This window comes from Heterodontus francisci, chromosome 10 (assembly GCF_036365525.1).
Source record: "Heterodontus francisci isolate sHetFra1 chromosome 10, sHetFra1.hap1, whole genome shotgun sequence".
In the NCBI taxonomy this organism is placed as follows: Eukaryota; Metazoa; Chordata; class Chondrichthyes; order Heterodontiformes; family Heterodontidae; genus Heterodontus; species Heterodontus francisci.
Window position 1 is genome coordinate 48,857,364 of NC_090380.1, and position 14,643 is coordinate 48,872,006.

General features: G+C 44.0%; 1 protein-coding gene across 1 annotated transcript in view; it reads right to left on the bottom strand.

Moving 5' to 3' along the window:
- The window catches only part of LOC137374118 (centrosomal protein of 63 kDa-like), a 116,472-nt gene that overhangs the window by 30,105 nt on the left and 71,724 nt on the right, over positions 1 to 14,643 (bottom strand). The window contains exons 4-5 of the mRNA XM_068039882.1: positions 9,894 to 10,069; positions 554 to 785 (exon numbers count right to left, since the gene is read on the bottom strand). Coding sequence (XP_067895983.1) covers positions 554 to 785; positions 9,894 to 10,069 — 408 coding nt within the window. The remainder of the gene's footprint in view (positions 1 to 553; positions 786 to 9,893; positions 10,070 to 14,643) is intronic.

Genomic DNA, 14,643 nt, shown 5'->3' on the forward strand with positions numbered 1-14,643 from the left:
GGTGACCGCCGTGGCTCAGCTGATAGCAATCTCACCACTGGTTTGAGTCAAGCTCCAAGACGTGAGAGCGCAGAATCTAGGTTGATGCGTCAATGCTATACTGAGGGAGTGCTGCCTTTTCAGAGCTCCTATCTTTTGGATGCTACATCTGCTCTCGGGTGGATGTGAACGATCCCATGCACTAGCTCAGAAGAGCAGTGGAGTACTTCCCAGTGTCCTGGCCAATATTTACCTTTAAACCAACATCACTTTAAAAAAAAATTGATCTGCTTAATATCATATTTCTGTTTATGGGAGCTTGCCGTGTGTAACTTGGCTGCCATGTTTTCTAAATTACAACAGTGACACTTGAAAGGCATTTCGTTGGCAATAAAGCACTTTGGGCTGTTCTTGGTTCATAAAAGGTGCCATATAAATACAAGTTATTTCTATTAAATCCTATATTTTGTTTTGCACACAGCAAATATTTTATATTAATGTTATCCTCAGACCTGTTATATACAAGGCTATTGACTATTTGAGGTTCTGAAATGGCTGCATTTTAAAATCATACCCCTTTTGGTAATTTCTACATTCTTTCCCATCGAGTTTTTCTTTGAGAGCCATTCCCGCTGTTGCTTGAAATCCCACAGTACTTCTTTCAGTAGACGGTTTTCTTCATCAAGTCTGTGATTGGCTTCTCTGAGCTTTCGGGACTCATTCCGTAGTTGTTGGATTTCATCCAGAAAGCCAAATGTGGTGTTCTCCAAAGTATGTCGGAATGGATCACAATGCAATCTGTTAATCTGAGAGTGTTGGAACCAGTGTAAATTGGGGAGCCATGCTGATAAACCGCACATTGGCATTCTAATCACTGAATTAGTGAAGCACCAAACTGCTGCTGCTGTTCAGTGTTATGTATAATAAGTATAATTCTGATTGAACACAAGAAATAGGAACAGGAGTAGACGTTATGGCCCATCAAGCCTGCTCTGCCATTCAAAACAATGACGACTGATCTTAGGATTCAACTGCAATTCCCTGCCCGCTTGCCATACCCTTCGATTCCCCGAGAGAACAAAAATCCATCTATCCCAGCCTTAAATGTATTCAACAATTGAGCATCTGGGGTAGAGAATTCCAAAGATTCACAATCCTTCAGTGAAGTAATTTCTCTTCATCTTGGTCCTAAATGATCGGCCACTTATCCTGAGACTGTGTTTTAGATTCCCCGACCAGCAGAAATAATCTCCGTGTCTACCCTATCCAGCCCCTTTAGTATCTTATGTTTCAATGAGATCATCTCTCATTCTTCTAAACTCCAGAGAATACAGGCCCTATTTACTTGGTCTCTGAGCATAGGACAACCCCCTCATCCCAGGGACCAATCTAGTGAACCTTCGCTGCACTGCCTGCAATGCAAGTTCTCAGGATTACTACCAGTGCCACGTGCTAGTCAGAGGAGAAATAGCAGGATATATCGGCTGAAGAGATGGTGTGAAGGGGAGGGTTTTAGATTCCTGGGACATTGGGACCAGTACAAACTGGACGGGTTACACCTGGGCAGGACTGGGACTGATGTCCTGGGAGGAGTATTTGCTAGAGTGGTTGGGGAGGGTTTAAACTAAAATGGCAGGGGGATGGGAACCTTTGCAAGGAGTCAGAGGAGAGGGGGATCAAAGACAAGAACAAAAGACAGTAAGGGGAATAAGAAAAGTGATAGGCAGAGAAATCAAGGGCCCGAATCAAACAGGGCCACAGTGAAAAATAGTGGGAAGGGGACAAGTAATGTTAAGAAGACAAGCCATAAGGCTTTGTGCCTTAACGCGCGGAGCAGTCACAATAAAGTGGATGAATTAATCGTGCAAATAGATGTAAACTGGTATGATATAGTCAGGATTTCGGAGACATGGCTGCAAGGTGACCAGGGATGGGAAATTAACATCCAGGGGTATTCAGTATTTAGGAAGACAAAAAGCAAAAGGCGGTGGAGTTGCATTGCTGGTTAAAGAAGAAATTAACGCAGTAGTGAGGCAAGATATTAGCTCTGACTATGTGGAATCTGTATGGGTAGAGCTGAGAAACACTAAGGAGCAAAAAACATTAGTGGGGATTGTATATAGACCCTCAAACTGTATTGGTGATGTTGGGAATGGTATTAAACAGGAATATGATAGAATTCTTCATCAAGATGGAGAGTGGTGTAGTTGATTCTGAGACTAGGGCCCTGAATCTTAGTAAATGAAACTACGAAGGTATGAGGCGCGAGTTGGCTATGATGGATTAGGAAATGTTACTTCAAGGGATGACAGTGGATAGGCAATGACAAACATTTAAACAGCGCATGGATGAACTGCAACAATTGTTTATCCCTGTCTGGCGCAAAAGTAAAACTGGAAAGATAGCCAAAACAAAAACAAGAAATGCTGGATTCACTCAGCAGGTCTGGCAGCATCTGTGGAAAGAGAAGCAGAGTTAACGTTTCGGGTCAGTGACCCTTCTTCGGAACTGACAAATATTAGAAAAGTCACAGATTATAAACAAGTGAGGTGGGGGTTGGGCAAGAGATAACAAAGGAGAAGGTGCAGATTGGACCAGGCCACAGAGCTGACCAAAAGGTCACGGAGCAAAGGCAAACAATATGTTAATGGTGTGTTGAAAGACAAAGCATTAGTACAGATTAGGTGTGAATATACTGAATATTGAACATCAGCAAGTGCAAACCTGAAGAAAAACAACCTGAAAAAAAACAGTGGGTAAGCAAACTGAACAAACTAAGATGAAATGAAATAAATGCAAAAAAAGATTGTAAAAAATGTAAAAAGGAATGCAAAAAAAAAGGAAGAAAAAATAACTAAAAATGACTAAAAATGAAAGTAAAATGGGGGGCTGTCATGCTCTGAAATTATTGAACTCAATGTTCAGTCCGGCAGGCTGTAGTGTGCCTAATCGGTAGATGAGATGCTGTTCCTCGAGCTTGCGTTGATGTTCACTGGAACACTGCAGCAATCCCAGGACAGAGATGTGAGCATGAGAGCAGGGGGGAGTGTTGAAATGGCAAGCAACCGGAAGCTCAGGGTCCTGCTTGCGGACTGAGCGGAGATGTTCCGCAAAGCGGTCACCCAGTCTGCGCTTGGTCTCCCCAATGTAGAGGAGACCACACTGTGAGCAGCGAATACAGTATACTACATTGAAAGAAGTACAAGTAAATCGCTGCTTCACCTGAAAGGAGTGTTTGGGGCCTGGGATAGTGAGGAGAGAGGAGGTAAATGGGCAGGTATTACACCTCCTGCGATTGCAAGGGGAGGTGCCCTGGGACGGGGACGAGGTGGTGGGAGTAATGGAGGAGTGGACCAGGGTGTCGCGGAGGGAACGATCCCTTCGGAATGCTGACAGGGGAAGGGAGGGGAAGATGCGACTGGTAGTGGCATCACGCTGGAGGTGGCGAAAATGGCGGAGGATGATCCTTTGGATATGGAGGCTGGTGGGATGAAAAGTGAGGACAAGGGGAACCCTGTCACGGTTCTGGGAGGGAGGGGAAGGGGTGAGGGTAGAGGTGCGGGGAATGGGTCGGACACGGTTGAGGGCCCTGTCAACCACAGTGGGGGGAAATCCTCAGTTGAGGAAAAAGGAGGTCATATCAGAAGCACCGTCATGGAAGGTAGCATCATCAGAGCAGATGCGTCGGAGACGGAGAAACTGGGAGAATGGAATGGAGTCCTTACAGGAGGTAGGGTGTGAAGAAGTGTAGTCGAGGTAGCTGTGGGAGTCAGTGGGCTTATAATGGATATTGGTAGACAACCTATCCCCAGAGATGGAGACAGAGAAGTCGAGGAAGGGAAGGGAAGTGTCAGAGATGGACCATGTAAAGGTGAGAGAAGGGTGGAAATTGGAAGCAAAGTTGATAAAGTTTTCGAGTTCGGGGCGGGAGCAGGAAACGGCACCGATACAGTCATCAATGTACCGGAAAAAGAGTTGGGGGAGGGGGCCTGAGTAGGACTGGAACAAAGAATGCTCGACATATCCCACAAAAAGACAGGCATAACTAGGATCCATGCGGGTACCCATAGCGACACCTTTTACTTGAAGGAAATGCATGGAGTTGAAGGAGAAGTTGTTCAATGTGAGAACAAGTTCAGCCAGGCGGAGGAGGGTGTTGGTGGATGGGGACTGGTTGGGCCTCTGTTCCAGGAAGAAGCGGAGAGCCCTCAAACCATCCTGGTGGGGGATGGAGGTGTAGAGCGATTGGACGTCCAAACCATGGCTTACAAGGGAAATTAGAGATGGCATTATATCCAAGGAAGAGGCATATAAATTTGCCAGAAAGAAACAACAGACCTGAGGATTGGGAGCAGTTTAGATTTCAGCAAAGGAGGACCAAGGGATTGATTAAGAAGGGGAAAATAGAGTACGAGAGCAAGCTCACGGGGAACATGAAAACTGGCTGTACAAGTTTCTATAGGTATGTGAAGAGAAAAAGATTGGTGAAGATATCAAATGTAGATCCCTTACAGTCAGAAACAGAGGAATTTATTATGGGAAACAAAGAAATGGCTGACCAACTAAATGCATACTTTGGTTCTGCCTTCACAAAGGAGGACAGAAATATCATACCAGAAATGTTGGGGAACACAGGGCTTAGTGAGAGGGAGGAACTGAAGGAAATCAGTATTAGTAGAGAAATGGTGTTGGGGAAATTGATGGGATTGAAGGCCGATAAATCCCCAGGGCCTGATGGTATGCATCCCAGAGTACTTAAGGAAGTGGCCCTAGAAATAGTGGATGCATTGGTGGTCATCCAAGATTCTATAGACTCTGGAACAGTTCCTACGGATTGGAGGGTAGCTAATGTAACCTCACTATTTAAAAAGGGAGGTAGAGAGAAAGCAGGGAATTATAGACCAGTCAGCCTGACGTCAGTAGTGGGGAAAATTCTAGAGACCATTATCAAAGATTTTATAGCAGAGCACTTGGAGAACAGTGGCAGAATCGGGCAGAGTCAGCATGGATTTACGAAAAGGAAATCATGCTTGACAAATCTACTGGAATTCTTCGAGGATGTAACTCGTAGAGTTGATGAGGGCGAGCCAGTGGATGTGGTTTATTTGGACTTTCAAAAGGCTTTTGACAAAGTCCCACATAAGAGATTAGCGTGTAAAATTAAAGTGCATGGGATTGGGGGTACTGTATTGCAATGGATAGAAAATTGGTTGGCGGACAGGAAATAGAGTAGGGATAAATGGGTCTTTTTCCGAATGGCAGGCAGTGACCAGTGGGGTACCGCAGGGATCAGTGCTAGGACCCCAGCGATTTACAATCTTTATTAATGATTTAGATGATGGAACTAAATGTAAGATCTCCAAATTTGCAGATGACACAAAACTGGGTGGGATGGTGAGTTGTGAGGAGGATGCAGAGAGGCTTCAGGGTGATTTGGAGAAGTTGTGTGAGTGGGCAAATGCATGGCAGATGGTAGCAAAAACAGGAAGACAGATTATTATCTGAACGGCTATAAACTGAGAGGGGAATATGCAGCAAGACCTGGGTGTTCCCATACACCAGTCGCTGAAGGTAAGCATGCAGGTCCGACAGCGGTAAAAAAGGCAAATGTTATGTTGCCCTTCATAGCGAGAGAATTCGAGTACAGGAGCAGGGATGTTTTGCTGCAATTATACAGGGCCTTGGTGAGGCCACACCTGAAATATTGTGTGCAGTTTTGGTCGTCTTGTCTGATGAAGGATGCTCTTACTGTAGAGGGAGTGCAGCGGAGGTTTATCAGACTGATCCCTGGGATGGGGGGACTGAGGTATGAGGAGAGATTGAATCAGTTAGGATTATATTCGCTGGGGTTCAGAAGAATGAGGGGGGGGGGGATCTCATAGAAACCTATAAAGTTCTAACAGGACTTGACAGGGTAGATGCAGGAAGGATGTTCCCAATGGTGGGGGAGTCTAGAACCAGGGGACATAGTCTAAGAATATGGGGTAAACCTTTCAGGACTGAGATGAGGAGAAATTTCTTCACCCAGAGAGTGGTGATCCTGTGGAATTCGGTACTACAGAAAGCAGTTGAGGCCAAAACATTGTATGTTTTCAAGAAAGAGTTAGATATAGCTCTTGCGTCTAAAGGGATCGAAGGGTATGGGGCGAAAGCGGGAACAGGTTACTGAGTTGGATGATTAGCCATGATCATAATGAATGGTGGAGCAGGCTCGAAGGCCTGAATGGCCTACTTCTGCTCCTATTTTCTATGTTTCTATATCCTTTCATAAATGCGGAGACCAAAACTGCACATAGTATTCCAGATGTGGTCTCACCAAAACCCTATATAATTGTAGCAATACTTGCTTATTCCTGTACTCCAATTCCCTTGTAATAAAGGCCAACATGCCATTTGCCTTCCTAATTGCTTGCTGTACCTGCATGTTAACTTTGTGTTCCTTGTACAAGCACACCCAAGTCTCTTTGAGCATAGACACTTATAAATTTCACACCTTTTTAAAAAAAAAATCTGATTTTTTTGTTCTTACAACCAAGACACACAACTTCACACTTTCCTACATTATACTCCATCTGCCATTGTGTTGCCCACTCACTTAACCTGACTATATCTCTCTGCAGCCTCTCTGCGTCCTCCCCACAGCTTACCTTTCCAGCTACCTTTGTATCATCAGCAAACTTAGATACATTACTCTGTCTCTTCATCTAAGTCACTAATATGGATTGTAAATAGCTGAGGCCCCAGCACTGATCCTTGTGGCACTCCACTATTTACTGCCTTCCAATTTGAAAATGCCCCATTTATGCCCACTTGTTGCTTCCTGTTTGTTAAACTATCCTCTCACCATGCTATCATATTATAATAGATTCCAGCATTTTCCCTTTGCTGATAGGCTAACTGGCCTGCAGTTCCCTGTTTTCTCTCTCCCTCCTTTTTTGAAAAGCTGTGTGACATTTGCCAACTTCCAATCTGATGGGACCATTCCCAAATCTCAGGAATTGGGAATATCACAGCTAGCGCATCTACTATATCTGCAGCTATCTCTTTCAGAACCCTAGGATTGGGATCACTGAGACTTCTGCTTGCCATCAGATGCTTGCATTTGTTGACTTAGCAACACATTTCAGTTGTTAAATAGTAAAAATACCTTTTCTGCAATGAAGGTACTGCTTTGCTTTGGGAAAGTAATACTGTCAGAAATTAGGACAGATTGTCCCTTGGAATGTGGCATTATTACACAAAGGTTTGAAAACCGCGAGCACAGAATATTTTACTTTTATTTATTTATTTATTTTTTTTAGAGATACAGCACGGAAACAGGCCCTTCAGCCCACCGAGTCTGTGCCGACCAAGAACTACCCATTTATACTAACCCTGCAGTAATCCCATATTCCCTACTACCTACCTACACTAGGGGCAATTTACAATGGCCAATTTATCTATCACCTGCAAGTCTTTGGCAGTGGGAGGAAACAGGAGCACCCGGCGAAAACCCACGCGGTCACAGGGAGAACTTGCAATCTCTGCACAGGCAGTACCCAGACTTGAACCCGGGTCCCTGGAGCTGTGAGGCTGCGGTGCTAACCACTGCGCCACTGTGCCGCCCTGAAGAAAATATTGTGGATTTTTTTTTTAATTAATTCATGCATGGGATGTGAGTGTTACTGGCAAGGACAGCAGTTTTAGTCCCCATCCCGAACTATCCTTGAGAAGGTGGTGGTGAGCAACCATGTGAAATGAAACTGGGCGAAATCACTTCAGACTGAGTCTCAATGATACAGTACAAGAAACAGAAATAGCCACTAGATGGAGGCTGCGTGCTAATTTAACATATACTTTATATTTAATTGAAAAATACAAAAAAAACAGAAAATGCTGGAAATGCAGAGTAGGTCAGTCATCATCAGAGAACAGCAAATTTCCTGTGATAAGTCCCTGATACCACATTTGCTTATCTTTCTCTGACAGATGATGATTCTGTATGCTACCAGCATTTTTCATTTTATTTCCTGTTTCAAACAACCCTGATTTTCTTTTGATGTGTAATTATAATGTTTCATTTGCATATAATGAGTAAATTACACATGTTGCGTAATTGATGTATGGAAAATAACCTGTGGCTTTCATACACCAAAGCTTGTTTCAGTTTATTATTTATTCAACCTTCTGTTCTGTGTTTTAAAGGATTCAAATTACAAGACACACAAGGAACGAGTTGCATTTGTTTAATTTTGGAAAATGGAAGAAAAGAGCTACATGATGCATGCTCCCACCGAGAGGGCAAAGCTGGAAAATTATCTCTTCTCGGCAAGTTTAATCATATTGTAAATCATATGGTAAATTTATATTTTTTATTTTTTTGATATTGGAAACCTTAGGCTAGAATTTCTTTTGATATTGGTGAAAAAGGTGGCAAAATTGAGTGGTAAGACCTACCTGCTGCATTCCTGCCCTGAGCTAGATTTTCCAGCTGCCCCATGCCCCTGCTGGAACTGTTGCTAGTTGCCCCTTCCCCACCTCTTGCACACAAATGCTCATGGACCTAGTTCCCTAATTGTTCCTGCCATTTGCCTGTCATCCTGCCACTCCCTAAGACTACTAGGTTCTTTGAATGGAGGGAGGGGACCAAGTAGCTTTATCTGAAGCTTAATAAAGCTCTGGTTTGGCCTCAGCTGGAGTATTGTGACCAATTCTGAGTGCTGCAATTGAGGCAGGATGTGAAGACCTTAAAGAAGGTGCAGAAGAGATCTATGGGATGGTTCCAGGAATGAGGGACTTCAGTTACAAGGAGAGATTGGAGAAGCTGGGGTTCTTCTCCTTAGAGAAGAGAAGGTTGAGAGGAGATTAGCTAGAAATTGTGAGGGGTCTGGACAGAATAGATAAACTGTTTCCTTTCAATGAAGGGTTGAGACTAAAGGGTAACTATTTAAGATGATTGGCAAAAAAAAAATAGTGACATGAAAAACCTTTTTACGCAGCGAGTGGTTAGAATCTGGAATGCAGTAGAGGAGAGTGTGGTGGAAGCAGATACAATCAGGGCTTTCAAAAGGGAACTGGATAAGCACCTGTAGAGAGAAAATGTGCAGGGCTATGGAGAAGGGGCGGGAGTGTGGGACCAGCTGAGTTCTTGCAGAGAGCTGGCATGGAATGATGAGCTGAATGACCTACTTCTATGCTGTAACCATTCTATGATTCTATGTTTTTTTTAAGGCCTCGGCCTTGTCTGTGGCCTAATAAAGAATCCTTGGCTATTTCATCAGGACTTTTCTGTCCCTTTAAATCACTGGTTGCCTCTTGTGGTGTTGCTGTGGCAGTCCTGCAGGAGCACTGCCAGATGTTGAACCCTTATTGTGGCAGGTTTCCTCTTGGTAATGGGGATCCCACCACCAGCTCAACCTGCATTATAAATGACCCTCAATATAGGAAGTTGGGTCAGGGTTATTGTGGTGTCAGGGGGACAGCCAGGCACAACATTATATTTTAAGTTTTAAACTCATACAATTTCCTATAAACTCCCGTTCACTTCCTGAAGGAGCTGGGGGTGATATTCCTGGGTGCTAGTATGAAACAGGCAATTAATGCCACCACATTTTCTTTTCTAACTCTTGGAAAGATAAATTGGTTGAAGTATAAGTAGAGCTGCTGATCTACTTTATTGTCCGATTTCCATCACCATGCAAGATGAAGTTTTCCCAATTAACTCCTTTACTCGGTTTCAATTCCATGAGTAGAAATTCTTCAACCAAGTGACCATTAATCATATCCAAGACTTGATGGTGACAGGTGTAAGGCTACTCAATAATGTAAAACATCATATCCAAGTCCAGTTTTTCTTTTCTACAATCGCTGTTTTAACAAGATGGCTATTTTAAAATGCTATCTGGTTAGTTGCAGTAATTCTTAAAATTTAGCACCTTGTATTTAAAGTAGTCACTCTCTTGCTTGGCATCCTGCAGCTGTTCTGCATGTTTCAGTCTTAGTTTAGTTATCTCGCCTCTCAGTTGGGAGATTTCCTCATCAGCCTTGGTGAGTTCATTGAGAGCACTATCATTGGCCTCCTGGAGATCCTTGAGATAACTCTTTAGATCCTCTGAAAAAACAAGTACTTTAGTTGCAATGAGGTGACAGAAAATAAAAACAATTACTAAGCAACATTATCCAAAAACACGTTAGGTTCCACGTGTACACTGACGACACCCAGCTCTATCTCACCACCACCTCTCTGCACCCCATCACTGTTCCTTATTTGTCAGGTTGCTTATCTGACATCCAGTACTGGATAAGCAGAAATTTCCTCCAACTAAATATTGGGAAGACCAAAGCCATTGTCTTCAATCCCTACTACAAACTCCGTTCCCTAGCCACCAACTCCATTCCTCTTCCTGGCAACTGTCTGAGGTGAGACCAGATCATTGACTACCTTGACATTCTATTTCACCCCGAGATGAGCTTCCAATTGCATATCTGTTCCATCACCAAGACCGCCTACTTCTACCTCCGTAACATTGCCCGACTCCATCCCTGCCTCCGCTCATGTGCTGCTGAAAACCTCATCCAAGTCTTTGTTACTTCTAGACATGACTATTCCCATGCATTCCTGACTGGCCTCCCATCTTCCACCCCTCATAAAGGTAAATTCATCCAGAACTCTGCTGCCCGTATCCTAACTTACATCAAGTTCCATTTACTCATCATCCTTATGCTCCTTGGCTGACATTGACTCCCAGTCCAGCAATGTCTCAATTTTAAAATTCTCATCCTGTTTTCAAGACTGTCCATAGCCTTGCACGCAACCTGCCCACCAAACCCCAACCCCATCTCTAGTTTGTTCCAGCTCTGCAACCCTCTGAGATATCTGCGCTGCTCCAACCCTGGCCTCTTGCACATCCCCGATTTTCATCATTCCACCATTGGTGGCTGCACCCGTTGTGATATCACTTTAACAATGTAAGTACAATGCACAGTGTCACAGGAAGTGATGTCACTCAGCATGTGATCGGTTAGTTTGAGTTGAGCAAGATACCCAGTCACATGTCTAAGACAGAGCTCTCTTGTAAATGTGTTACTGTATAAATAAAAAGCTCACAGTTTTATAACCACTCAACTTAAGATTGTTTGGTTCCTTATTGCTACGTAAAAACAATAACGCAATATGGTGGCAGTCTGGTTTCCTAACATTTTTCAACTTTGAAGCGCACCATCCTCGACATGGTAGCAGGATGTGGTCTCTGAAGAAGCACACCCTCAACAACATCACAACAGTGTCTGGTTTCTGAAGCAGCACACCATTCTCAACATGGTGATAGTGATGTGCAGGGAAGGTCACATCTCCGGAGAAACACTATTGCAGAGAAGCTCAGGAAGGGTACTCACAGGACCCAGCTATCTCGGGCAGGATATTGAGACCAGTGATCTCTCCCATCACAGCACATCTCATCGTTGGAGGCGGCGGCAATTCTGTACGAGCAAGTTCAACGACCTTCCATAAAGTTGGTGCTCAAGACACAGTGAATACACAAAGGGGATTGTTCAAATCGACAGTGGCCGGAAAGAAACAGCAGGAATTGGATGGAGTCATGCTCGGAAACAGCGAGCAAGGTCAGTTTTTGTTGAGGCTGTGTATTGGCATCGCCGTTACACACCGGGTGTTTTGCCACTGTTAGTGCTTCATGGGCAGAGCGTCCCTGATCGCAGGCAGAAAGTCCGTGCTGCAGGCATTGGAAAGCCCAAGACCACCTCCAACGAACTTCAACTTTTTAAACTACGGATGGAGAAGTGTTTTTCTAGCTCCATGATGGCCAAAAAACAAGTGGTCAAGATAAAAATAGCAATTGGTAATGATGGGCAACACCAGATTAACATGTCAGGACTTTCTGAAGCAGACCCAGCAAGACTATGTCTACTTTAGAGGACCAGCTCAAGGTCAGGATTAATTTCAGAATTCACCGCCTACAGGCAGCAATCAAGAGAGACCATTGACCAATTCATGAGCAGGTGCCCAGAGAAAGGCAAACTCTGTGATTTCTCAGAGGTGGAGTTAACAGAATGGGTTATGGAGTTAGTGATTGCATTTACCCCAAAGAAGTTTTTGGAAAGAGCTACTAGACAAGGAAAAAGGCTATGATGTTGAAAGTCTCCTAAGAGAAGGCAGGAGGTTTGAGGCAATTGCTGCAAGTGGGCCGTGCATGCAGGCGCTTGGTACTACAACTATAGGCGAGGTAACCAGGACACTTCAGCCAGGCAAGATACTTGGCAAGTGTGGCCTGATGCACCAACCAAGGAACTTTCCCACCTTCATGTATATCTGTAAGGTGTGTGGCATGAAAGAGCACTGAGCAATGCTGTGTAAAAGCTCCAATAATGAAAAACTGGCCAGGAATCACAGCTGACTGTGACATTATAAGAAGCAAACACCATCTGGTGGAAGAAATGGGGATATATCTACCAAAAACCAAATGAAACGCAAACATGTCCACGAGATTGACAGTGATGTGAGTAACATGCAGGGCATTGAAGGTGAGCAAGCCTTCCACACAGTAACCCTTCCACACCAAATGGATGTGGTTACATAGAGGGAAACGTTCACAACCATTGACATAGTGTGCCTAGGGAATAGTGGTCAACATGCATTGCGGCTCAAGGTCGATACGGGGCAAGTGCAAACATTTGCCGCTGCGAATAGTGAAGAACATCTCCCTGATGAGATGGGAAGCCATGATACAACTGATGAAGAAAAGATTCACCATGTACAATGGTACACCAATCAACTCTATAGGTACTCAAGGGTTGAAGTGCAGGTATGGAACCTCTGTTTCATCACAACAGGTTTTTTTTTACATTATCGACACAGATGGTCCAGCAGTTGCAGGCCTGCCAGCATGTAGCAAGCTTCAAATCGTAATGATCCATGGAATCAGTAGCATGCCAAAGGCACATGACCAGCACAGGTTTGACTCTATCGAGTCCATTCAAGATTTACAAAATGTACCCAGACCATTTCAACAGAGCTGGAAGTTTTTAAGGAGAAATTGTCCTACATGTGAGGGACGACATGGTTCCTTCTATAGATCCGCCAAGGAAATGTAGTGTCTACGTCATGGACAAGCTAAAAACAGAGCTGGAATCTCTGGAAAAGCAAGGAATCATCAGGCATGTTTAACAGCACACAGATTGGTGCAGCTCGATAACAACTGTAGTCAATAAAGATGGCAGCATCTGGGTTTGTTTGGCCCAGAAGGCTAAACAAGACGTTGAAACGCTGTCTGCACAAAATCCCCACATTAGAAGAGCTGAACCTAAAATTCGCAACGGCTAAGATTTTTTCGAAACTAGGTACAAAGCACGAGTACTGGTTGGTCCATCTCTGAAAGTTTGCAAGAATTGGTGACTTTTAGGACACCGTTTGGGCGATATTTCTTCTTGTGTCTACTGTTTGGCTTATCAGTAAGCCAGGATTTATTTCAGCACTGCATGGATCACGTGAAAATGTGCCAGGGTGCATATTAATCGCTGATGATATCACAGTTGTGGGCACCACAAAAGAACATGATGACAGGAATTTATATATCCTGATGGAAAGAGCCAGGAGAAAGGGCCTCGTATTTAACAGTCAGAATGTGCCATGAGCACAAGACACATTAACTTCTTTGACTCCATTTATTCAGACACAGGCATAAGACTCGATCCCAGCAAGATGGAGGATATCCAGTCTATGCCAAGCCCCAAGACAAAGAAAACTTGCAAAGGTGTCCGGGCTCTTCAATTTCGTAGCACCTTACTTTTCAATTTTCTCCGAGAAATCTTCAATTCTGCAGGAAGGAAACACCATTTCTGTGGCAGGAGGATCACCAGCATGCATTTGATTTGCTGAAGTAATCAGTATCAACAGATGCATGTTTGCAGTACTATGATCCCAACGAGGATACCATTCTTGAAGTAGATGTCTCACAAAAAGGCATAGTTGCATGCTTATCGCAGGAGCACATCCAATAGCTTTCGGTTCAAAAAGCTTATCGCCCACACAGGCCAATTATTCCAATATAGAAAGGGCAACACTAGCAATGGTGTTTGGAATTACAAGGTTTCACACTTGTCTCTTCAGGAACCATTTTGTAGTCAAAACAGATCATGAGCTGTTAGCAATGATCCAGCAGAAACCGCTGTCAAACGCTCCTTCCTAGCTGCAAAGGCTGTTGATAAAAGTACAAGGATAGGACTGCGAGGTCAAATAGAAGCCAGGGAATCTCATGGTGACCTCTGACACTTAAAGCAGATTACCTAATTACAGAAAATGCGAAGAAGTTCCACTAGACCTCCAGGTTGACGAGTTTCACCTCGAGCTAGAGGATTTGATGCGTTTCGAGCAGGAGTGTGAATAACTATGAGAAGAAAGGGACCCAGTCTTGAAGACGCAATAGCAGCTCATTATTAAAGGATGGCCTGACAGCATACAAGAGGTTCCTGTGGAGCTCAGAACTTACTGGCCATACCGCGATAAGTTGAGCATTGTTAGTGGTGTTATCTTTAAAGGTAGGCAGGTAATGATTCCATAGACACTTCGCCTTGACACCCTCTCACAGTTACATATTGGCCATATGGGAGTTGAAAAGTCTAAAAGATCAGCGCGCGAGACCATTTGCTGACTGGGTATGAACAACGACTTTG